Consider the following 26,428-nt stretch of genomic DNA (forward strand, 5'->3'; position numbering starts at 1 on the left):
AAAAGAATTCTATGTAAAGGGCGCCTGGATGGCACAGTCGGTTAAGTGTCCAACTTGATTACAGCTCAGGTCACGACCTCACAGTTCCTAAGGTCAATCACCGCATCTGGCTCCACACTGTGCGGAGCCTGCTTCGGATTCTCTTGCTCCCCCTCTCTCTCTGACGCTCCTCTGCTCACTCCCTCTCTCTCTTTCCCTTAAAATTAAAAAAAAAAAAAAAAAAAAAAATCCATTTGAATTGGTACTTCTCCAGGATCCCTATAACAAGGCTGTTTAGAGTCTAGACTAGGAATTTGTAATCTGGGTCATAGACACTTTTCAAGAAAATCTATGTTTTTCACATCACAGAGAATATAATTTTTTTGTCATTATCTAAGTTAATAATGCTTTGAAGCCAGACAATGTTCCTTTAAGGGGGAAAATTCCCTGAAATGCCTGTATCATGTAACAGTCCCCCAAATCTCAATAGTCTAATCATGCACACACATACACATACACGTAAATTATCTCTAATTCAGACTACATGTCCATTACACATCAGAAAGACAGAGCCCTGATACTTGTGATCTTCTCATCAGGGTGATAGACACCATTGTGACTGCCATACAGGGTGCAGGGGAAAGGGCACTGGAGTTTCTCACACCACCAATAAATGCTCCCACACAAAAGCTATCTCATCTCCGCTTATACTATCATTGGCCCAAGCAAGTCACATGATGACATCTAACTTCAAAGGTTATCAACTTGTGCCCCAGAAACAGAGAGCAATATCTTGGCCAATAGCATTAACGTCTACACACTATCCATGTGGATCTTGGCATACCTACACTGCAGAAAAGGGGTGGCCCTCTGTCAGAGTAAGCAGGAAAGAAAGGAGATCGCAAAACTTTCACAAAAGGAATGTCAACTCTGTCTTTCACACTTACTGCCTCTAACATAATTCCCTCTTTAATCAATAGCATGGATCTTTATCCTCTCACCAAAGAATTTTTGTTCCAATACTTGCTAAAAGCTCTCTTGAGTCATGTAATAATTGAAAGGAAGACTAAAAGCCATGTTAACTTTTCATGCCTCTAGATTCTCCACATTGCATCCCTCTCATAACATCAGAAAATAACATACATATCCTATTATCTCAGTTCCAAGCAAACTATCTTTGATGTATTTAAGTTGCAGTTAGAAATGAGTTAGAAGCAAAACTCTTTGCCCTCTTCTCCCATTCAGTCAGAAAGACAATTCAATGCTAAGTATTTAGCTCCTGTAACAGTAATTAAATCTAAAATATTTCCAGTCATTACTTTTGAGGAAAGGCTTTGAACTGCTCACATGGGATAATGGAATTCATTTTTCTCATCATCCTAATTTCCATTAATATTCCAACCTCTTTTGTGTGTGATCAAGTATCAAAAATAATAGAGATTCAGAGGTATAAAAGAAATAATCCATTACTATTTTTTAAAATATGATGTTGTCACCCAAATTCCTTGTTATTTATATGCTTAGACAAAGGATAGCCTTTTTTTATTCAGCTATACAACATATACTTTCATTCTAAATCCTTTCCTTGGCTTTTTTCCTAAAGTACATTACATTTTGAAAAATTTAACCCATCATTTGCTTAAATGAATTATCTTTGAAGTTATTATGCAAATAATAAAATATTAAAATAACATAAAATGAAAAACAAGTCATAAAGAAATAATTTAAAGGAACCACCTCCAGTGTTTTGCTAATGTAATAGTATTGAAGTTTGATACGTACAAAGGTTCTGGGCAATTTTAGAATCTAAAAATTTAAGCTCTTTAATTTTTTTCTTAATAGCTTTCTTCTCTTCCAAATCTTCCTCTTCTCTTCTCTCTGTAAAAGCAAGGATAGATCCATGTCAGTAAGGCATTCAGCAGCAAAAGGACAGTTTGTGAACTATTATCAAAGAATATAAAAAAGATACAAATCTTTTAAAGAACATGGATATAAAAATAATAGACATCCCAAGGCCTGTTTCAGATAGGCACTGGTGGTTCTTCTGCTAGAAAAACTAAGAGTAAATACGTGAAGGTCTAACAGAAAAACTAAAAATAAAACTGATTGCATTATTTTAACCAATACCATTGGGCATAACAATGAGAACACTTAGCTCATATGAACAGTATACAGGACACAATTACAGAAATAGACTTACACTTAGGGTAAGTTAAGAAGTTAGCTCAAAGAGTGCTAAGCAAACACACACAGCTATTTTATGTCTGATATACCATGCTTATTTAAAAATATAGCTCATACTAAACCAGAAGAGTAGATGGTTTATTATTTGTTTTCCAAATCTATAAAAACAGTCAAAATTTGATACTTAGCTTACATTATCTGAGTGTTTTAAAATCAATAAATGCATCTAGCCTCCCTCTCCTTAGTAAAAGAATAACAGAATAAGCATCATGCTAAACACGAATCTATGACCTGTCCTCACAGCAAGGTATAGGATAGTCAAAATCAAGATCTGTAACATCCTATCATCTTCCTTCTCCTTTGTGTTCATGGATAGCTCTTCCGGTCAAGGCCAATCATACAAAATTAGGATCTTGATAACAAAGAATAATGGAGCAGTGTTTGTTAGATATGTACAAATAAATCACTAATACTGGGGAAATAGCTTCTAAAAGAATCTTCAAACATATAAGAGGGCACATTATGTTATTTTCTACCAAAAAAGCCTATTATATGTTTTGTTACATAGTTTGGAGGGATCAAATTTTATATTTTTTCTAAATATTAATTATCTCTATCATTTTATTAATAATTATCTTTTTCAACCAATTTTATATTACACTTTTATCCCACATTTGTTTTTCTGGGTTTTTCATTCTGTTCCACTGCTCTAAGTACTACTCCTGGTCAACTATCATTCTGTCTTAAGCACTGCATGATATATCTTTTTTAATTGAATGTTCAAATCATTTTTCCCTTTCTACATTTTCTTTCCTTTTCTCCTTCATTTATTTTTCTACATGAACTTTAGAGTAATTCAAAAGTTCCAAAAATAAAATTCATTTGAATTGCATTTGACTTGCAAGGCATTTATAAATAGATTCAAGGAGATTTGATATGTTGACAATTTTTCAAAATTCCTAGTCATCAACATGACATGTGTTTATAATTATTCAACTTACCACAGTGATCTTCCTAGGCAACCTATATACTCACTGTTACTATTAGGTGTCCTAAGTAAATCCAAATCATACTCTTAAGTATGGGGATGGGAAGTGGAGGGAGTGGTTAATTCTACCTTTCCCCACTATAGTTTGTAACTAGTTATGGCTGGTATATAAAAACTACTAAATTTTGCATACATGCTTATCATCAGTAACTTCACTTATACTTTCATTCAAATGAATATTAAGCACCAATTAAAAGGGGTTGTGCTAGGCAATACAGATACACTGTTAAACAAAATAGAGACATCCTGACCTCACAGAATAGGGGGAAAAAAAGAGTTACGGAGAGGGAGGGAAGCAAACCATAAGAGACTCTTAAGGACCTAGAATAGACTAAGGGTTGATGGGGGAAGGGGGAAGTAGGTGATGGGAATGGAGGTGGGCCCTTTTTGGGATGAGCACTGGGTGTTGTATAGAAAACAATTTGACAATAAATTATATTTAAAAAAATAAATAAAGACCAACAGCAGTAAATTCAAAGCAAATGCCAATTACAATGCATGGATATATATGTAACATTTTATTAGAAACCACAGCTAAATAAAGAAGAATCCCATAACCCATACTTATCAGGGACAGTCTTCATGTAATAAATATCTAATCAAAAGCTTGAAGGGGAAAAGGAGTTAGGTAGGAGAGAAGATTTTGGGGTGGGAGGAGGAAGGATCAGATAAGGAAAGGATAGTATTTGGAGATCTAAAGGTGCAAGAACTTGAAGGGTACAGAAAGAAGAGAGAATAATAAGAACAGAGAATATTGAGTAGAAGTAAATGACACCAGAAAGTAGCAGGGACCACATCATGCAAAACCTTTTAGGCCAGGTTAATACGTCTGGATTTTATCCTCCAGACAATGAGGAGCCACTGAGATTTAAGTATGTGACAGATATCAAAATAACTGCATTTTAGAAAAAAAACTCAGGCTATGGAAAGAGTGGAAAAGTACGAGGGTAGGAGGTCAAGACAGAGGGAGTTACAGAAATCCAAAGGAGAAAAAATGGTGCCCTCACCTGAAGCAGCAGAAACTGGGATGGACAGAAGGGATGATTTCCAAAAGGAGAATCCAGCCCACATCTGTCTCCTGAATTCCAGAGTGAATACCCAGGGGTCTACTTTCAACATCTCTACTTAGATGTCTAAGGGGCACCTTGAACGTCACATGTACACACACACCCTCCACACCTTCTCATCTCAAAAAAATGGGAATGCTCTTGTTGCAACTGCTGAACTCAAAAAGCTTGAAGTCATCCTGTTTTCTGCTACTTCCCAGTTGACTCTAACTCAAAAATGTTCCTTGAGATAAGCACTCCTTACCATCTCCCCAGCTACTGCTTTTCCTATCATCCTTTCTCACCTGGTTCATAACTGCCTTCAACTCATCGCCCACCTCCTGGTTTGACTGACTGCAATCTCAATCTCTTCACCACAAGGCAGCAAAAGAATCCTGCTTTCCCTTACTGCCTTATATGGAATAGCAACTCCCACCCAGTATTCCCAATCACCATTATGATACCTATTTTTCTCCTCCAAAGCACTTACTCTTGGCATACTATCAATTTACCATTTGTCTTTCTTCCCCTCATTCCAAAAAAAAGTGTTTTAAAATGTAGCAACTTTGTTCATCATTATATCCTTAGCACCAAGAGTATGGTCTGAAACATACATAGCAGGTATTCAGTAAATATCTGTGTGATGTAGGTTTGTATGTGTGAACCTGCACACAAAAGGGAAAAAGAGAAGGGCACTCGGGGCAACCAGGCAGCTGATAATGGTGTTTATTTGATTCATCAAGAAATGAAAAACATGTTTAAATACTCAAGTTTTAAACACGTTGTGCTTGAGAAGCTCTTGTACATCCACACAGTCATGTCCAAGAGGAGGCTGTATGTACAGATGTGGAAAAGAGAAACCTGGAATGGAGATACAGGGCACAGTCCTACCAGTTAGTCCACTCGCTGTCATAGATTTTTCCAGTTACCACCAAAAATGACACATTTGTCACCTTACTCCTAGTAGTTAACAGAATGAGACAAAAGGTTTACAATTTTCAGATGAAGGCTAATAAAAATTATGTTAGTAGACTTCCTCTCCATAACCTGACCAAATGGCAATCCTCTACTTTTTAGAAAATGTACATTTTTTTTATCTTCATCAGGAAAAAAAAAAAAAAAATCCAGCATTTTTGTTTTAATCAGTTCATTTCTCAACACCAATTTCCTTTGACATTCTGAAAAATTTTCTAGCCTATTTAAAGAAAAAAAGTCAAAGAAACTAATAATTTTAAGTATGTTCTGACCATCTACTAGGCATTGCCCTGAACACTTTGTTACACTCCCTTGCATAATTCTCATCAGTACTCATACTACAGCTATCACCATAATCACAGTGAGAAAAGGAATGTTTAGGGCAAGTAACTTCAAGCAGCAGATCTGAAGACAGTGATCACAAGACTTCCTCTCCAATATTCCTTCCTCTCGTTTCAAAATATGTTAGGTGTCACATTAAAATAACAAAGTGGGGGAGGGGGAGATAACCAAGTAAGCTTGACCACTTCAACCTCCAAATCAGAGGCTGAAATAATTTTAACTAATTCTGCCTTTCCATAAAAATGACAAATTAGATTCTTACTGAGTTTAACGTATCAGCATTCCCATAATGCAATGAAATTATGGTTTTCTCCTCTCTTCTCTATTACCAAATAGCCAAAGGACGATTGGGAAAAGATGCAACTGAAATAGTAAGCAGAATACAGACCAAAGGATATGAAGCAGTAAAGCTTTCTGAAAAGAACAAAAGCATTAAAAAAACAACAGTAGAAATCAGATAATCACTCCATGAGCCAAATAGACTGATTTGGATAAAATCTTAACCACGAAAAAAAAAAGTTTTTAAGTAATGTTGAACAAATAAAATGAAGCCAGCTAACAGACTGCCTCAAATCAGTGTGATAGCAGTGAAGATGCTTATACAAAGGTCCTGATGAAGCAGGATCTAAATGTTGGCAACAATGATAAAGATGCATTCAAGAGGAATAAGAACAAAGGACAATGTCTAGTGGAAATGAAATTCATACACAAGGTCCTATTTCATTTACCTCTGCTCACATCATTTCTGTGAGACACAAGCCACGACACAGTGCAGAGACCCGCAGGGGAACTTGGGCTTGGCATCTGCCACCAGGTCCTGCATCCCCAGCTCCCACCACCGAAACTCAGCGTGGCTTACATCCCTCATCTAAGACCTGGGGACACACTGGACCTCTAAGATGGGCCATCAGAAGGCAATAGGATGATAATCACCTCTCTCAGCCTCCGCAGTGACAAGGAGATAAGGGACAAGAATCAGAGCGCCTAACCACAGCTCACGAGCCAATAGGAGAACACTTTTTGGGCTCCTCCCATCCACTGGTAGAGCTCCTCTTCTAAGGCTATTCTAAAAAACACTTTCACTAAAACACTAGATTTTCTCAAGTGTAAGACAAAACTCTGAAACATAAAGTCCAACTATTAGGGCCATCTGTACTTGTGATCTAGCTTTTTTGCCATTAGAGGTCTGTGTTTAATCTTATTTCCTAGAGAGGTTGTGTAAGGCGGCATTTTTCCAACAGAAGATTAATACTGTTCAAAAATGGTTCTGATCACTAACACAGCATATGCCGCATTTTATGAGTGTTTTATGTCAGAATGGAGTCAAAGATGACAAAACTTTCTATGTTGCCAAGAGCCATGAACTGAAAAAGTGTTTTTTTAATTACATTTTTCTCTTTATTCTTTTTCTATTTTCAAAGTTTCAAAAATAGCAGCAAAATTTTATAAAGAAATTTCCTTTCAGGATCTTTGCTTTCATACTAAATTTTCCATTAAAAATCCTAATTCCATGGTACATGGTTATACAGTTTATTCCAGTTCATTTTGCATTGTGCTCCAATCAGATTGATTAAAATGGGATCTTTTTTTCAGGAATGAGATTCACATATTCTCTCATACATTGTTTTCTCACTGCAAAAAATTCTAGAATATTCAGTTATCGGTATGTAAGCAGCTAGTCTCCACTAAAGTAATACCACACAAAAGGCAACACCACAGGCTTCTCGTTCCATAATGGAGTATTCTAAGTCAATGAATGCTACTAGTAATTGTTTATTCTTTTTTTATTGGTGCTTCCTGGAATGTATCTCATGTCACTATGTTTGTAAAATACTACACGTTTCAATTTTTTCCTGGTATTCATTTAGCACAAATGCTATTAAATTGTACACGTTAGATGTTCACAGTAAATTACCTTTGTTCATTAGATTACACTAGCCTTGAGAGGATAAAAGGACATGTACCAGATTAAATATGCATTCTTTGTGACACTCAGAGAAGCCAATAAAATCAAGTCAACTATAGAAAAAAAAGCACGCATATATCATGTATTTAGGAAATGACAACTGAGGCCTAGCACAGTCTGAATTCATATAGGGTAAAAGGTGGGGGCCAGAAGACATCTATAAAGTCAAGATTATTTGCATTAATTGCAATTGTTTTTCTTCTTACTTTCTAACTGCCAAGGTTCTAATGGGCTAATAAAAAGTATCAAGATTTTATAAGGTCCAGATTTTGGAAGAACAGTCCTTGAATATGAAGTTTAACTACCTCATTCTACTAATGAGGAAACCTGAGCACAGAGTTTATGAGTTATCTGCCCATGGTCACACAAAGGGCTAGGTGGTGGCCAGCTCTCGGACAATGGCACTGACCACCACACCACAGGCTAAGAGCAGCCTCCGAGGCAGGGAATCCCCATGAGGAAAGTAGTCTACAACCCAGCACGTAAGAGAAAGATAACTCCCTAAGGTTTTCATTGACACTAGATAGAATTTTTCCTCACTGTCCATGTTCAGTGGGAGAGAAAGTGGGAAGGTGAATGGACCTGGGGGAGCAAAGAGAAATGCTTGGTTTCCTGAGTACAATGAGCAAGATTTAACACTATGGAAAATTATACATAGTTCCTAAAGGGAAAAATTAAGGATTCACCCATCACTACTTCAAATGGTAGCTAACCGAATACGATTCAGTTACCCAGCAATATATTGTGAATAGACTGGACCTGAAAACCTCAAGTGTCAGAATTAGAGGATAATCTAATAGCTGGGAAAGGAAAATAGATTTCTAAGAGTTACCACTACTAGTATCTGTGATAGGAGAATATTATTTCAAAGAAGATTTAGGCAGCTTGAAGGCAGAAGATATGGAATATATAGAAGAAAAGTGAAAACTTGGAATGAATTATTTTTTAAGTTGGCAATACCCCCTTGGCAAAATGTCAAAGTAAATGCTTTGGTATTGAAAACCATAATAGTATAAATAGCTTTAGTCATATCTGATCTGTCAAACCCGGTTTTAGTATTTCTAGGCACATAAATAAATGACTATGTACCTAACTACACAGAAAATAAACAGAGAAACAGGCTATCTTTCTATTCAAATATTAATATATGACTGCCATAACTAATCAGAGTATTTTACTAGCAAAGAGATGTGTGCTTGGCAATTTCAGGCTAAGAAGAAGAAGAAGAAGAAAAGCGGCTAATGCACTAACTAAAATACTGAGGAATAGATTATTTCAACTACAGCAATCATCAAAAGTGTAGCAAACAAATGCATATTTCTTTTTATCCGACATTCTATTTTAGTAACCAATGTCACAAAACAAATAGTCTTGAAGGACTTTTCTGTATAACTCAAGTCTTACACAAACAGGGAGAAGGATTTCACTATTTCACAAATCCTCAATTAGAGCTGTATCTAATTCTTTTTAATGTTTTATTTTTTTAACCATTACTACATGTACAGAAGAATCATTCAAGTCCTGGGATTACGGTCTATAAAAAACTTGAAACATACTTCAAAACCAAGTCAACAGAGTTGAACAAAAAATATGTTTCCTCCCTTTTTATTCCCATATGGAATAACAAAGCGATCAAGACAGGTTATAAAAACTGCTGCATCTCTAAGGACCTTTTTGCAATCACAGAACTTAGCGATTTTGCTCATTTCAAAAGTATTAGCACCACAAACTAAAAAAATGATGTTCTTGAGGTCCCCTTGTGTGTAAACACTCCCTCATAACTAAGACTGAGATAACAGAAAAACAGGAGCTCAGACCAAAGAAAATATCAATATCCTCCAAATTCATATATTCAACAAAATGTTTTAATAAGCTGTACGCTGGGGAGAAAAATAACCCAGTCAGTCAGGTCTATTTTTCATGCGTATCTTGGCGCTAACTGTTATAATTTAATTTCAAACTGACATGAGCTTTGATTAGATGGACGAAAGGTGTCAGAGGCGAAACTAAAGGAATCAGGAAATGGTTAAAAATTCAGCCCCAAAAACATGGAGGCCTAGTGTCACATGATCTTTATTGGTTCATCACAATTCATAGAAACATCATAAAGGTTTTTTTTATTATGTATCCTCAAAGTCTCCCCACTGTAAGTACCCGCACCCTTGGAATTCTTCCATGTTGTGGTTTCTCAGTCATAGAATAATACATGTACTCATAAAATATAATTTTTCTACTAACTACTGTTTTTCCCAGTGCAACCTAGTCCCATATATCCTCAGCTAATGTTAGCATGTGAAAATATATCCCTGCTAAAAGAAATTACAGAGCAAAGACTCTAAAAGTTAATGCATGGCATGCTAATGCATACACAAGAGAATGAACCAAAGGGGGAAAAAACTTATTATAAAAAGAATGAGAACTTAGTGTACATTCCTAATTTAAAAGGAGGATTAAATCCAAATGAGGACACAGGTAATTCAGGATATCTAGCATGCTGTAGAATGGAAAGACTTAATAAGCCAACTTATTAGTATTTGTACACACAGTGCTAAGCAACTTGGGAATAGAAAAGGTAACAATAAATTGTATTAACTAACAGATAAGAAGGAATGCCATACTACACAGTGAGCAGACCATCCCTGGTGTATCAGAGGGTGAGGAAAACAAAGACAGAATTTCATCAAAATGGCCAGAGTGATTATCTACACCTTGAGAGAAGAAATGTGATCAGACATAAAAACGACCATTATTCCAACGTAATGAGAGAGAATTTCAGGCTTAAGAAGCAGAATTTTATAATGATCTTAATTAGACTCAATGACAGCATGCCTGTATTCCTCAGGATCTTGTATTTTTGCAACAAACTAACCAGAATGTGGAGTGTCAATGTCTATTTCCAATTAACATTTTGTTTTAGTATTAGAAAACTAAAGTTGCTACCCCTCTCCTGCCATAAGAACCACGGACTTGCTGCCACTTATGGGCTTATTAGCATTGCCCTAGGAAAGGAGTTATACACATCATCTCCGGTCAAAAAATAATGTGTGTGTGAGTATGTGTACGTGTGTAAAAGAGGAGGAAGTAGAATACTAGTTATTTGTTCAACTCAACATTTATTATATGGTCTTTCTGATAAGTAGTTCTCCTGTCCTTCCAATTTCATGTTCCCATCACTGATAGTTCAGTTGAAAATTCAAGTCATTTCCTCAATTTCTTAGTTATTAAATCTTTAGTCCTGGGAGATCAAAGATGCTCCCAGCTACTATTCCAGATCATCCTGGCATCTAAATGGTCTACCTAATTATAACTCCATTCTTTGACTAGCCTATTTTCTAGAATCAACTAGCTTGGGCACTTTTCTATCCCACAACCACCTGAACGTAGGATATTTCTGTTTTTGTTTTAACCTGGGCGTTTGATACTTATCTAGATTATCATCCCTTCAAGCTAGATCTCATATTATGTAGATCCTACATAGTCATACAAACTTCTTGGCTCATGTTCAGACCTCTTTTCCAGGTACCACCTTTCCCACATGCAACCCAAATGCCCCACATGTACCTTTCAACCACTGGGAAGTGGTTAAGGGAGTAGCAGGTTCATGTACACTAGGATTAGGGAAATGCTTTAAAAAAAAAATGATATTTATATGGGCAAGAAAGGAATGGGGAGTTGGTGTTTAATGGGTACAGAGTGTCAGCAAGAAAGGTGAAAAAGTTCTGGAGATGGACGGTGGTGATGGTTGTGCAAAAATATGAGTGTACTTAATACCATAGGCCTGTAGGCTTAAATGTGGTTTAATTGATAAAATTTTATGTTACGTAAATTAACCATGAAAAAAATAGAAACAAAAATACAAGGCTGGATTTCAAACTACTTTTTTTTTTTTTAATGGTTTATTTATTTTTGAGAGACAGAGTGCAAGGTGGGGGGGCGGGGGCAGAGAGAGAGGGAGACACAGAATCTGAAGCAGCAGGCTTCGAGCTGTCAGCACGGAGCCTGATGCGGGGCTCGAACTCATGAACCACAAGATCATGACCTGAGCCAAAGTCTGACACTTAACCAACTGAGCCACCCATGCACTCCAAACCACTTGCTTTTTTAATAATGTTAGTTTGACCTCTTTTTGATTTAGAAATGAATGTAGGGATTAGGTAATTTTTTTAATGAAAAGACATAAATCTAAGTGACCCCAAATTCTCAAACCAGATCAAACTGGGATCATTTAAAATGCATGTGGTCTTTCCCAAGAGCTGCTGAAGGACAGGGATGTGTTCATTCACCACACACTATACCTCAAACGTGGACAACTAGTTTGACTGCTTATATGACGGCACAGACAATGCTGCTACAGAAGAACCCTTCCTCTCTTATCTCATTCGGAATTACCTCTCCAAATTGCACAAGGAGTTTACTTCTTGGCAATTCTGTGTTTCGAGAGCCTAATCACATTTCCATTTCCTTGAATGTCGCAGCTCAACTCTTAAATTTCTGCGACTATGGCAGCCCAGGTCAACTCTTCTGTCAATAGGGATGACAAGTGAGGAAGCAAGGGTAGTCTTTTACATGAAACGAAGATCTTAGTTCCTCTTTCCACCCTCTTCTTGCTCCTCCGCTTTAAAAGGTTCAGCATGGAGTACGGCCCTCTCATCTTTAATTTCCTTACCTACTGAAGAGTCAGCACAGGTAAGACAGCCTGACATTTTCCAAGCACTGAAACTGATCCTCTCATCTCCTTGGTCTTTGCCCCACATAGGCAGCTGGCACATAAACTATCGTGCTGAGTTCTAGCGAAGGAGACAGCCTTAGGCCTTTGGTATATTCAGACAAAAGCCATGTTAACAATAAAATGGTACTTTATCTTCCTTTGTTGTGGATCCCTGTACATATATCTGACCAAGGAAAAAGGAGGGCCTGAACCAAGACAGGATTCAGAAATCCCCTGATGTTTTACAATCCCCCAAACTCCCATAAATACTTCTAAGAATTTAAGATACGCAACATTTCCACCTCCTTCTTAATGTTCATATTTAAAAGTTACAGGTTTTTCTTATAAAACCATCATTTTCCACATCTTATCTTTAGCACACTAACCAAATGCGCTATGAAAAAGAAGAAAGTACTTAAGAGAACCATTCTGTGAAAGGGAATGGGAAGAAACTTTTCATTAATGGGAGTGCAGTAGCTTAAATCTTATTAGAAAATCTCACTTTAAACTCAATTACTTCACATTATGTTGAGCCACCTGACACTTGAGCAGAGAAGCATTAACACCATGGTAGAGAACAATCCTTACCGGAAACGAAATATCCCTTACTGTAAACTACCCTATCTTACTAATTAAAAACTATCTCTGGTTTAAATGCTTCATGAAAATGTCAGACAGTAAAATTTACTGTTCAAAAGACATATACCAATAAGCCAATGCAGAACTGGAAATGAAATACTAAACAGAACATTTTTGACATCTAGAAACACGCATTAATTGGGGACTCTGGTGCATGTCAAAATTCCTAATCTTTAAAATGTTTTCATAAATCATAACAATATTCTTATTATGTTACTTATTTTTTACCCAAAAAACATGGAATCCATATTTCAAATGATTACTTGAAATTCTCAAAACTTCAAATCCTTTCTCCCCCATTAAAATGAATAGTAAAATATCACCTAATAAAAATTTTATTTTACTGTAAGAAAACTAAAGCAGAGAGTAGCTAAGAGTCTGTCAAATGGACACCAGGACTCTAGACTTCCATGTTTGTGCTTTTTACACTCCAGATACTTGATGATCCTGGTCATTCAGAGCCTATCCGGCTTATCAGTAGAAACTACAAATGTGACGAGATGAGAACTGAATGGAATTAAAGGCAGAATGACTAAGATTCATTCAACCCTGCAGAGAAAGTACAGCCTGGTAACAATTGGAGATGCTGATGATTAATTTTTTTTTTTTTTTTTTTCCTATCTGGAGATTTTTCCCATAGCCTTGCCATTTCAGGATCAATGGCATTTGCTTCCTCTAGCAGAAAGATAATGCTCGGAGTAAGAGGTCATTCCTCAACACTGAGCGTAAAATGAAGTTTCTGTTAATATCTACACTGAGACAATAGTCTTGAAAGCTATGTGGTTCAATTCGAGAGCTGGGTACTTACAGGGAGAATGTGTTGAAATGAGCCCACAACATTTTCCTTTAACTATGTAAAACAGGACAGGATTCCACTGTGCAAAGGGAAGATGCAGAATAGAAGGTAAGGACGGACACAAGGAAGACAAAAAGAAGGTCTTGGACCAAAAGAAAACTTGCAGAAGATTAGAGGAGGTAAGATCAGAATTTAGACCCAACCACACAGGGTGTGCTCCCTTCTTCCTCCCACAGATAGAAAAGGGCTGTGGGAGAAGGGCCTGAGATAAAAGAAGACAGAAGAGGGTTTGGAAACCTAAGAACAGAGAGTATTTGCACCCAGCTTCCTGTCTGGGCCGCCAAAGGAAGAATGGCCTTCAACCAATGTGCAGCTAGTTCTGGAAAGCAAGAGTGATGCACAACATGTTTAGGCAGCAAGCGCACCTACCTACAAGACTATCTTGCTCTGTGAAGAGGTCAACAGGAGACATGCCACTGCTGAAGAGTCGGTGTACGTGTCATTTTCAGAAGTAAATGCTACATTACACTAGACTTTGCAAATAATAGAGAAATTCACATTGGATATAAATTTCCCTGCAATTCCAGTAGGAAAAAATATACTAGCGGCAAGTATTACATTCCAAATTCTAAGAAGTCAGTGAGGACTGCAAACACTTTTCTCACTACAAACACATACAAATGCCCAAAAAGGAACATATTAAAACATGCATTTCTATGAAGTTATATCATACTTGACATCCAACGATTTAAAATTTAAACTCTTATCCCCATACTTAGTCCTCTTTACTTGGTTACTTGTATACTCACAATGCTTTCTCACCTTTTCGCAGGCTGCTCCTTCTAAGCCTGAGGAAGATGTATGCAACTTGCACTACATCAATTACTTCTACCCTCACACTTGAGCAAACATTCTTCAGGACAACCATTACACAGATTCCTTTCATTACAAATGGGTGTCCCTTTTGATCACCGGCACCATTTGGAATAATTAACTATCGAATACTCTGCTTTCTGAAAGCAGTTTGCTGAATTAATGGAAGCCTGTGTATGTAATATACTTGACGAAAATTTCTTTCACTTTGGAAAGCTAAGGTCATTTCTAAGCAGTGACTGTTTAAAAATCAAATAAATGACTCACATATCTTGTTACAATTTTTAGGATTCATTTACATTGGCTAAAGCAAAGTCTCCTTTTTACTTCCCAGTTAAACGTGTAAAATATGTATTTAAAAACAACAACAACAACAAAAACTTAGCACACTAGTCCTGCAAATTGTCCTATGATTCTGGAAATGTTTTCTAGGAAAAATAAATTGCTAAAAATCACTGTACAACAATTCAAATAATAAACCAAAGTTTCCTTTACCTTACTACATGTTACTGTAAATATTCCTCCAAAGAAAACTACTGGTAACAACAGTTACTGGTAACAAAAGCTACTATTGGTAGCCTTCTAAAAGGCTTCACATAAAATATAAATATACATATATAACTGTTTATGTAAACACCAACACCTAAAATCCACTCTCATTTTATAGATATGTAACTGAGGCCTGGAAAACTGCCCTTCCCAAAGCCAAAGAACTACTACCTAAGTGACAGGTTCAAGACTAAAACCAGACTATGGATTCTCATCTATTCTATTCTCACTGTACCAAACTCCACTTTTGGAAGGACACCCAGAGCAATGAAAACGCTAGTCCAGCAATGAGACCACTAGAATTGCAATAGTTGTCAATACCAGAGTGTCCCCAAGGACTCCTTGGTCACTACGAAGACAATTTTAAGCTGTTTCATTCATTCATTCACTCATTTCATTCATTCACTTGCTCATTAGGCAGTGAGATTTCCAAGTAAAGGCAGAGAAAAGTAAAACATAATGCTGGACCTTCAAGAACGTCCATTAAAATTAGAGCAATAATATGTGCAAAGATGAAAAATAGACAATAACATCATCATTTATAGAAAGTGAAACACTTTTTTAAGTGAAACATTTTAAAGGAGTCAGACATCTTTTGAAAGAAAACCCATCAGAAGAAAAAGTAGCAGATTTTTGAATGACTAAAAGAAACGAGTCCAATCGAGGGAAAAGATACATGGAAATTCAAAGAGGAAAAAAAAAAAAATCCAGCTAGACTTATCAGGAAAATCTTCATGGAATAAGTGGTTTTAGGTGTGGGCCTTGAAAGATGAATAGGAGGCGGGATTAGAATGCTTCTCTTTCCCCTCTCTGAAGAGTCACTTTCTATACATAAATACATTAATTTACATACATATACACAAAGAAGTAAAACACTGTTTTGAATAAGTTTTCTGAGAATGTACAAAAAATCTTGGTAACAACCTACAAATCCAAAACAGAAGAGCTTCTGGCTTTTCCAGTCTCATTCGGCACAAGGCAGTTGAAGAACAAGGAGGGTTTATTTCAAGACTGCCGTTACACACGAACTCATAGTGCATCTCTGAGATACAAGGCAAACGGATCCTCACAGGGAAGAAGAATTGCAATTATGGAATTTAAAGAGGGGAGTTGAGACATTTGATTTCTACTGTCATCCATGCCTTGTATGCAATGGGATTTTGAAAGTTTGTTTAAATACGTATTTGGGGCGTCTGGCTGGCTCAGTCAGTAAAGCATGCAACTCTTGATCTCAGGGTGGTGAGCTCAAGTGCCACATTGGGCGTGGGGCCTATTTTAAATGAGTGAATAAATAAATAAATAAAATACATCTTTATTATTTGTCAATGCATAGTTAAGTCAAAGCCACTGCATTTAACACTAACTTGCTTCCAACAACTTTTTTGTGTGTTAGAAAAAAAAAAGGGGGGGGGCAGGCTGTAGTCCTCTACACCTCCTTTTAGAAAGGAGAGAGGCAAAGCATCTAGAAAGAACTTGTCCTTAGCATCAGTCATTGTAGGATCATAGCAGGCCACTTCCTGGCCTTGTAACACCACCCACCCCACATCTGGCAGGCCAGCAAGGCCTTCTACAGTCTTAGCCCACGGCCAGCAGACAGTACAAAAGTGTGCCAAATCTTTCACTGATGCGACCATTCCTTCTGTAGGATTAGCCTTCTCCTTTCCTTCCTGCTTTCCAAAACAATATTCCCCCTTCAAAAACACTCAAATGTTTGCTGGAAGCTTTTCCAAACAATGCAGGCCTCAAACCCCATCTCCTGTCATTCTGGCCTCACATGATACTCTCCAGCTTCTGAAGGATTCTAGATTCTTCCCAAACTAAGGGATTTTGAACATACTGTTTCCCACACCTGTAGAACTTGTGCCTTAATTCTTCTGGCAAATTCCTAATTCTCCTTCAGGTCTCCAATTAAATGTGATATGGACTTCAGAGGCCTTCTGTGACCTCCCTCTTCAGTCTAGCACTTATCACCATAACTTGTTCATCACTTACACGGGACATACAGAAACTGTGGTTGTTTTTCTTTGTCTACTTATTTATTTTCTATCATCTCTATTTGAAAATGCACTACCAGAAGGCAAGAATTTTATCTGTCTTGCTCAGCAGTGCATCCCAGGGGCTAGGATAGGACCTCTCATAGGAGGGGCATCCGGTATTTGTTGTTTGGCTGACTGGCTGGTTGACTGGGCTGCGTGATTTGCCATGACTGATTCAATAACCAAAACCAGAGCCTTTGCTGGCTGATTGATGGCAGATAACCGCAATTGTAGAGTATTACGAGATAGCTAGCCTTGAGGGAGTATGATTTGTATATCCAATTTCACTTGCTGACAGAAAAAAAAAAAAAAGCCACACGAGCACTAAGTCTTAAGCACTTAATACAATAGGGATTACGCAGCTCCAAGGAGAAACAGTCTGCAAGCACAAAGCTGCTGGACTGGGAGATAAGAAGGCCCTCTTCTGCGGAGGAATATCAATCTACAGAACAGATGTGGGAGCCAGTGCCAAGAGGCACAGGTAGATACCCATGTCTTATTTCCTTCAGAATTCAGAGTTAATGCATCAGTATTTTGTGTAATTATTATGCATTAGGGTTACCAGGAAAAAATCCTATAAATTCAATTTTACAAAGCAAGCCTCACATATTAAAAATATGCTTATATAAAAAATAGAGAACACTCTAGCTTATGATTAAAATTTCCTAAATAGGCATTGAATTACAGGGTGCCATCTCCATAGGACACATATAGAAAATATCTGAGTGGTAAATAACTCAAACACGACCAATGATGGTTCTACTGGCAACGGTTTTAGGTCGTTGTTTAGCCATCGCATTTTTCATCTATTAAATGATAAATGATCACTACAGATCATACTGACTTTACAATTCTGTGTTTACCTAATGAACATTCCCACTTTTTCTATTTCCATTATAAGACGCAAAGCACTATGATCCCTCTGTATTGTCCTCTCAGCTAAAATAGGTTAAAAACAAACATGTGTATAACATTTTATACTTTACAAAGCAGAAGTGCCAGTTGGAACATCGAACTCTGGATTATTAATAATGGGTAAAATGATATAATGATAAGGAAAAAAAGCCTCATCAAGACTGCTTAACATTGTTCCTTGCATTGTCATCCCCCCCCCTTTTATTTTTTTTAATTTGAGATACAGCGAGCGAGCACATGAGCAGGGGAGAGGGACAGAGGAAGAAAGATAATCTTAAACAGGCTCTGCACTCAATACGGAGCCTGACATGGGGCTCAATCCCACCACCCTGAGATCATGACATGAGCCAAAATCAAGAGTCAGGTTTTCAACTGAGTGACCCACCAAGGCATCGCCTTGCATTGTCATTTATTAACAACAACAACAACAAAAATGCATTTGAAGTTCATGTTCAATATACACCATGGGAAATGCAATGTTCACAAAAATCAACTCCAAAAATTCCTAATGAATACAGATGCAGCTGATTTTAATTAGCATACAAACAACAAATGCTGAAAAGCACTTGGGTCATCATTTAAAAATACAAGCAAACAAGACACCAAGACAAAGAACATGTTGCTGATGAGAACTGGACCAGGCTTGTCAGCTTGAATAGCTATTGTGTATAATATTTTAATTCGATCATACTTAAAATTGCAAAGCTATTATTCTAAAAACATAAGTACATAATAGACATGTGTTTCCTTTCAAACTATACCACCATCAACAGGCACAACTTTAAAATAATGTGTAACACAAAATGAGAGAATTTGAAAATCTGGTACAACAGAAAGAAAAAGAAAACTGTAAAATAAAACTGATGGTGAAGTACAGAGCTGCACCAGAGGTCAACAACACTGCGTCTATTATTCAGCGGAAACACAGAATTTGCCTTTAGATACCATGTTAATGTTAAATCAAGAACTGTCAATCAACACCATTTGTTTGTAATCCCTCATCAGAACCCATTGCCTCCATCCAAACATTCACCGGGAAGAAAGCAGAGAGCATATCTGCAACCACTTAACCTTCATCAGCCAACATTCATGCATGCTCATTAACATTTTTTTTATCCCACTTTCGAGCATGACACAGCTCATACCGGAATAATAACTCGCTGATAATTGTTCAAGACAACAGCTGGACAGGCAGAGTGCAGAGGTGAACACTCTCATAGATTATGGGGTACAGTAATGCATTACAATTAGTATAAAGAGTCATATGCTCGTCTTCAATAGTTTTCAAAAAAAAAGTTAAGAAAATGTCATTAGCAAAACCAGCAATCCCCTCTAACTTTAACTCTGCATGGCTCACTGCCCGACTCTCTTAACACTTCACTATTTTGATATAAAGCAATGACAACCATTGACCCCAGTGACTGTACCATTTCATGAATGGAAGCAGTAATTTTGATGTAATATAGTTAGATATAATCTAAACTTATGATCTAATTTGAAGACCACCAGGAGGGAAGGGAACATTTTACATCTTTCTAACAACTGTTTTGTATTAAATCTCATTAGGTCATTATTATTCAAAAAAGTGGCAATGAATACTCGGTCTTAAAAATGTGAATTCAGACAAATTAACACCACTGAAAAAAACTTAAATATCATTACAAAAGGAATCCTAGCTATGGAAGGGAACTTAGAGAATATGTAGTCCAAATGCCCCATTCCTAAGAGTTTAACAGCTACTCTTCTTTGCCATAAAGCAATACAAATAAAATTAGTATAATTGTTGGAGATGGTTGTCAAGAGGACACAATCACTGGTTGATCCTCCAGCTGGACCCAACCAACTGAGGACTACTTACCTGCTTGGAACGTATGCTTTGACTACCGTTCCCACAGTAGGAGCTGTTCCAAGAACATAGCCTTCAGAGAGTAGGGTGATGTTGAAACCATCTGGATGTATATTTGTCTGAACCCAGTTAAAGCCTCTATATAAACCTTTAAGATTTGATGGGTAGGTGCAGACAACTACTCATCTTGCAACTGCCCAAAACAAGCCTTGTAAGTAAGTCCCCTTGCCTTTTAAATCTGCCACCTACCAGTCTGCAATGATCTGCCTCTTTCTGTAGTCTCTCCTCGCCCTCTATGAACAGGGGGCCAGCCTGCAAACCAACAATAATAGTTGCCTTTATGAAGTACCATGCTAGGCATTCAGTAGACATGGTTTCTTAATGATCCTGTGAGTAGCTATTAACCTTTTTCCAGGTGAGAAAATTAATCTGGAAAAGATTGCAAATTCATCCAAATTCCAAAAGAGTCAGAGAAAGAATTCCATTCTGGCATTCTGATCCCAAAAATGAAGCCTTTTATTGTTGATTTCTACATCATCATCTTGCTTCTATTTCCATGATCTTATTCCAGCATTTCAGCTGCACAACTACTTGACTCTCTAGAATTAGACCTATTCCTGAAAGGCCTTTATTTTAAGATATAGCACTTAAAAATTCCACATTTTCCCACTGTTCTCATGTCCAAGAAGCTTGCTCTTAAAATTCATAAGATCTTTAGTCTTTGTACTTCTAACTAGTATCCCTTTGAAACTCCCTCTACTTTTATTTCTCCCACCACCTAACCTAGATTTTACAATCCAACTTCAAGTAGTTCCTACTATACACTTTTTCTATCTTACTTGACATTTAGTTACAAATGTCTAGGAGGTGAATTGCCAAACTTAAGTAAATACAACAACCCTTATCTCCAGTCCTGCTTCCAACTAGTGATCATTATAAAAGGAAATCACATAATCCACATAGGGATCTACTATAATTTAATGATATGAAATAAACCCCATTAATATAATGCAGGGGTCAACAAACTATAGCCCCATGGGCCAAATCTGGTCTGCCACCCATTTTTGTAAACAAAATATTACTGGAACACAGCTATGACCATTAGTTTACATAGAGTACGAGGCTGCTTTTGCACTGTTAACAGTGCAACTTAGTAGCTATAACAAAGACCATATGGCCCAGAGAGAATAAAATATTTATTGCAAAGACTTAAACAGAAAAGCTTTGCCAATCTATGATATAATCTATAATGAAGATCCTTAACAGTATCTCAAGTCAACTGGATAAAAATAAAAGCTATTTATCTTCAGCCTAAAATCTATAAACACCAGCTTAATTCATGCTACTAACCCTAAATCAGACAATGTTGTGCAATTCTTTCCAAAGGCCACCAGCTAATGGTCATCTAAACCTGGCTGACTGTACTTTCACAAACATGTCTCATATTTATTGTCCTCTCATGGAAGGAGCCTAGATTCAGGACTTCACCAATTCCCTGGGTAATTAGAGTAGTCTCCTGACGGTATCCCAGCCTGTGGACTTTAACTACTACAACACAGAGCTGCCCAATACTGAGCTGTCATACTAAAGCAGAGATCATATGACATTGCATCTCTATTCAATACATTTCAATGTTTGTGACAGAATTTACTGTATTTAATATTTTAAATTATAAATATATATGTGAGACAGAACTAAATGTAAATGCCTGAATTTTACATACAAAGACCTCCATAATATGAACACAATTCTCTCCAGATTCATCCTCCAGGGACATTACCCATTTCTTTCCTGCAATCCCCATGGAAAATGAAGTACCACCATTGCTACTCTTCAGCTCTTAAGTCTACATATTTCCATCCAGCACTATCTACCTTTACTCACACTTTTTCTCCTCTCTGTATTCATTCACTAACCCATCCAACAAACTTATTAAGCAATGGTGAGCATCAGACACTGGCCTCTGTGAAAGGAATACAGTGGGGAGAAGGCACACCTAATTCTACCCATGGAAAGATTATAGCCTATTAAGAGATTAAACACACGAATAATAATTTTATGAGAATCCCAAACCAGTGCAATGCATGAAAAACAGCTCTGTGGGATTGAGTTGCAAAGGGAACTGTCCTAATCTGGAAAGTCCTAGAAGGCATTTCTCAAAGGAAATGACACTGGAGCAAAGAAACAAAGTTTGCACGGGGTCAGCAAGATGAAGCTACCTCCATTGTAAGGTCTTTTCTAATTAACCCAGTTCCAATCAATAGATTTCTAAATATGCCTAACAGTTGTGATACAATGGCCACAAGTAATAGTATATGATCAGTGAAGATATTACAAAAACTGTTTAGTAGCAGAGAATACATCTACGAAAATGATAAGAAGTTATATTGCATATGTAAATTTTGAACAGATAAAAGGGAAAACAGCCAAACCCTACCACTCATTTCAAGTAGGGTAGTAGAGTGTAGGGTGGTGCTTTCTTTCTTTCATCCCTTTCTAAATGTTCTGTAACATAATTATTTTATAATGAATAAACTATAGCAGTTTGAAGAGTTACATAATCTTTAAAAGCTTAAGTAATATTACACGTCTACATCACTCACATGTAATACTTTATAGTTATAATACAGAATAACCCGTAACACATATATCTCTCAGGCAAACTTGCAAGCTTTCTATTCCTAGTAGCTTTGAATCCTATGCCACTGCTCAATTTTTTTTTGTAATTCAATAGTATTTGTATCCTAAGTTTTCTCCACTTGATTAAAACCTGTATTAGCCTCTATAAGAAGAGTTAATGTACTTGATTTTGTTAGGACCAATCAAAGCTTTATGTAAGAATAGTTTCAGGAAATTTGTATTTTTTTAAAAGCTTAAAGTCAATACCCATAAAAAAAATAACAACAACAAGTGTTTGCAAGGATGTGGAGAAACTGGAACAGTTCTGCCATTGCTGCAGGGAATCTAGAAAGATTCAGTCACCGTGAAAAACAACTTGGCGGTTTCTTAAAATGCTCAATGCAGAATTGTCAAGTGATACAGCAATTCCGCTCCTAAGTCTGTTACCCCAAAGAATAGAGAACAAGTATTTAAACAAATACATATTCACACATGTTTACAGCAGGACTATTCACAATACCCCCCACAAGGAAACAGCTTTAATGTGCAAAGAATGAATAAAAATACCATAGTATATACACACAACGTATATACATGGATATACACACAATAGTATATACACAAAAGGAATGTGTACGTGCTACATGTATGATACATGCTACATGTATGATCCTAAATATATAATGCTAAATGAAACAAGCCATATACAAAAAGGTCACATATTGTAGGACTCTCATTTATATGAAACACTCAGAATAAATCCACACAGACAGAAAACAGATTGCTGGTTGCCAGAACTGGAAAGGAACAACAGGGAGAAACTGCTTAATGGCTGCAGGATTTCACTTTGGACTGATGGAAACGTTTTAAAACTAGATAGAAGTTGGAGTGCCTGGGTGGCCAGGTGACGGGGTGTCCGACCCTTGATTTTGGCTCAGGTGATGATCCCAGGGTCTTGGGATCGAGCCCTGCATTGGGCTCTGTGCTGAGCGTGGAGCCTGCTTAAGATTCTCTCTCCCTTTGCCCCTACCCCACTCACACTCTCACTCTTTTGAAAGAAAATGAAAATAAATAAAACTAGATAGAAGTGGTGGCTGCACTACATTATGAATGCCCTAAATGCCAGCGAATTATTCACTTAAAAAATGGCTTTTATGTGATATGAATTACATCTCCTACCAAAAAAAAAAAAAAAAAAATCAATACCCAACAAAGGTATAATTTTCAGGAGGAAAACAATCCATCTATTGCAATCTGTTTGTTAATAGTTATTCCTGGTTTGCACACATCGAGTTCCATCCAACAATAACAAAGAATTTAGCTCATCTCTTTCTTCCTCCTTATATAGATTCTTGCTGCTAAACCAAGCAAGAAAGGTAAATCGTTTTACCATCTAGATTCTGAATCTATCCCCCCTCTCAATCACCTTCATTTTTTTTTCTTTTTCTTTTTTTTTTTTACCTAATTTACAAAAGAGCTTGTTATTCACTCAGAGCAAAGTCATCAGTGGCAGAGTTAATTGGAATATTGATCACTTAAATATTTCTGCTCTTGGGGCTCCTGGGTGGCTCAGTTGGTTGACTTCAGCTCAGGTCATGATGTCACAGTTCGTGGGTTCAGGCCCCACGTTGGGATCTGTGCTGACAGCTTAGCCTGGAGCCTGCTTCAGATTCTGTGTCTCCCTCTCTCTCTACCCCTCCCCACTCATGCTTTTGTCTGCCTCTCAAAAATAAATAAATGTTAAAAAAAATTAAAAAAAAAATTCTTCTCTCCATCCAAAAAAATGGGGGGGGGGGGGACTTGCTGGAGGATGATGAAATTATTGTATTTCTGCTTTAAAGGAATGAAAAACCATTCACTTATTCAGCAAACATTAATCCACTGTCCATTACATGTTAGGCATTCTGCTAGGTGCTAGTGATACATCAGTAAAGGAAAACAAAGATCTCTCCCCTAAAGGAGTTTAAATTCCAGTGGGGGCGAAGAAAGAAAAAGACAAACATATGCTTAGTAAATAAGTAATAATATGTTAGAAATTGAGAAATGACTTAAAGAAAAAAAAAGGTAGCAAGAATCAGCATGGGGGGCAGATAGAGCCCATGGAAAATGTGCCAGCACTAAGTTGGAAAGCAAGTGCAGGAATCTCACCCAGAAGGTGATATTGGAGTCAAGACTCAAAAATGGTAAGGGACTTCTTCCTCCATGCAGGAAGGGGTCCAAGACAGGGTACCTCTGGGGTATACCACGGGGGCTCCACTTACACCAATGTGGCTTCAGTAAAAGGACAAAGGAGAAGGGAGTAGGAGATGAAGTGAGAGAGCAGAGCAGCAGGAAACCCAAGGGTTTCCAGAGGCTTTGGCACTCTCCCAGCAAGAGAGAAAGGGTTCAACCCTGTGAAAGCAGAAAGGCGGAAGCCAGGGGCAGAATCCAGGCAAGCTCTTCAAAGCCTAAGCTGGTGGAAGACATAACTGTCAACAAGGCAGGAGCAGTTCCCAGGGGGGATTTGCCTAGAAAATGAAGTACAGGTAGAAAGTGCAAATTAAAACATTCACAGTAAGTGATGAAGATACAGGGAGAGGCAATGAAACGCATGGCCAAACTTGGTGAAAAAATAGACCACAGTTACTGAGGCATAGTGTATATAACAGAGAGAGAAACAAACAACAAAACAAAACAAAAACAAAAAGAATACAGCTAGAAACACAAGTGGGAACAGACTCCAAAAAGCTACCAAACTTTTCCGTTAGAAAAGCTTGTTTTTTTTTTTTCTTTTTAATCCTTTAGAATGCATGCACACAGGGGTCAGGATAAATGTGATATTTGTAGGGGTGAAAATCTGAAGACAGTTGGCATTACTGTCTTAAAAAGAGGAAGAGAATGAAATGGTAATTACAGTATCCCAAGTTTAAAGGAACAAAAGAAGTCACTGTGCTTACACAAGCAGGTAGTCAGGGTTCCTGATAACAAGGTCATTTCCATACCAATGCTAGTGGACTCCCATTGGCACTCCCTCCCTCCTTCCCTCTCCACTCTAAACAGGAGAGAGGGGAAAGAAACCCAGGTATGAATCAGAAGAAGTGACTTCTTGACTTCCAGCTCCTTTCTAAGGATGCCACCCTGAGGGCCAGATTTTTAACTTCTCTGAACCTCAACCTCTACGCGTTAAAGTGGGATGAAGGCCTAAATCTTACAATGTAAGGACCGGGCACAGTTACTGGGGCCAAGCAGGCACTCATTTTCTCCTTTACGGTTCAAGTCAGCTCCTTTCTCTCATTGCTTTTCACTTCCAACAGCTGTTCTAGACTTCTTACAACCCTAATATAATCGAGAATTAACGAGAAATTTTGATTTATTGAGGTTGTAAGTTATGCTTATTCATCAAGAACACATTCACAAAAATAGCTTTTTTGATAAAGCATACCTCAGAGATCCAAAAATGGGCATAGGATGATCCTATCAGTTGCCTTCTCTGTACCCAACAATCTTTCAGATTAAAAAAAGATGGTAAAAAGTGAAGTAGCAATCCAGTGTTTATCAATTTCAGATTATCAGGTTTACAAAATATTCTTTCATAAACATATAACTTTATCACACACACATACACACACATATAGAAAATTCTATTACAAAAGTATTGTCACCACACTGACATTGGCACAGACTGCTGTTTTCCTTGCTAGCGGCACTGACAACACAGCTGAATCTACTAAAACAGATAATGGAAATACAAATGATTGGTCAGTACGAAAAGGTCAGATTCATTTTGACACGGATAGGCAAGATTTGAAATGAAGCACAAGACTTGAGAAAATTCAGTATTATTCAGAAAAAGTCTAATTTTAAAACAGGAAAATGTGACATCTCCAAACACTAATATCCCTCATTTAAAAACAAACACAGTTATTCC

At 37.2% G+C, this 26,428-nt stretch overlaps 1 protein-coding gene across 1 annotated transcript in view; it reads right to left on the reverse strand.

Moving 5' to 3' along the window:
• The window catches only part of DIAPH3 (diaphanous related formin 3), a 504,750-nt gene that overhangs the window by 283,820 nt on the left and 194,502 nt on the right, over window positions 1–26,428 (reverse strand). Inside the window, exon 18 of the mRNA XM_042927440.1 lies at window positions 1,762–1,857. Within this exon, the coding sequence (XP_042783374.1) occupies window positions 1,762–1,857 (96 nt within the window). The remainder of the gene's footprint in view (window positions 1–1,761; window positions 1,858–26,428) is intronic.

The sequence above is a fragment of the Panthera leo genome, chromosome A1 (assembly GCF_018350215.1).
Source record: "Panthera leo isolate Ple1 chromosome A1, P.leo_Ple1_pat1.1, whole genome shotgun sequence".
NCBI lineage: Eukaryota > Metazoa > Chordata > Mammalia > Carnivora > Felidae > Panthera > Panthera leo.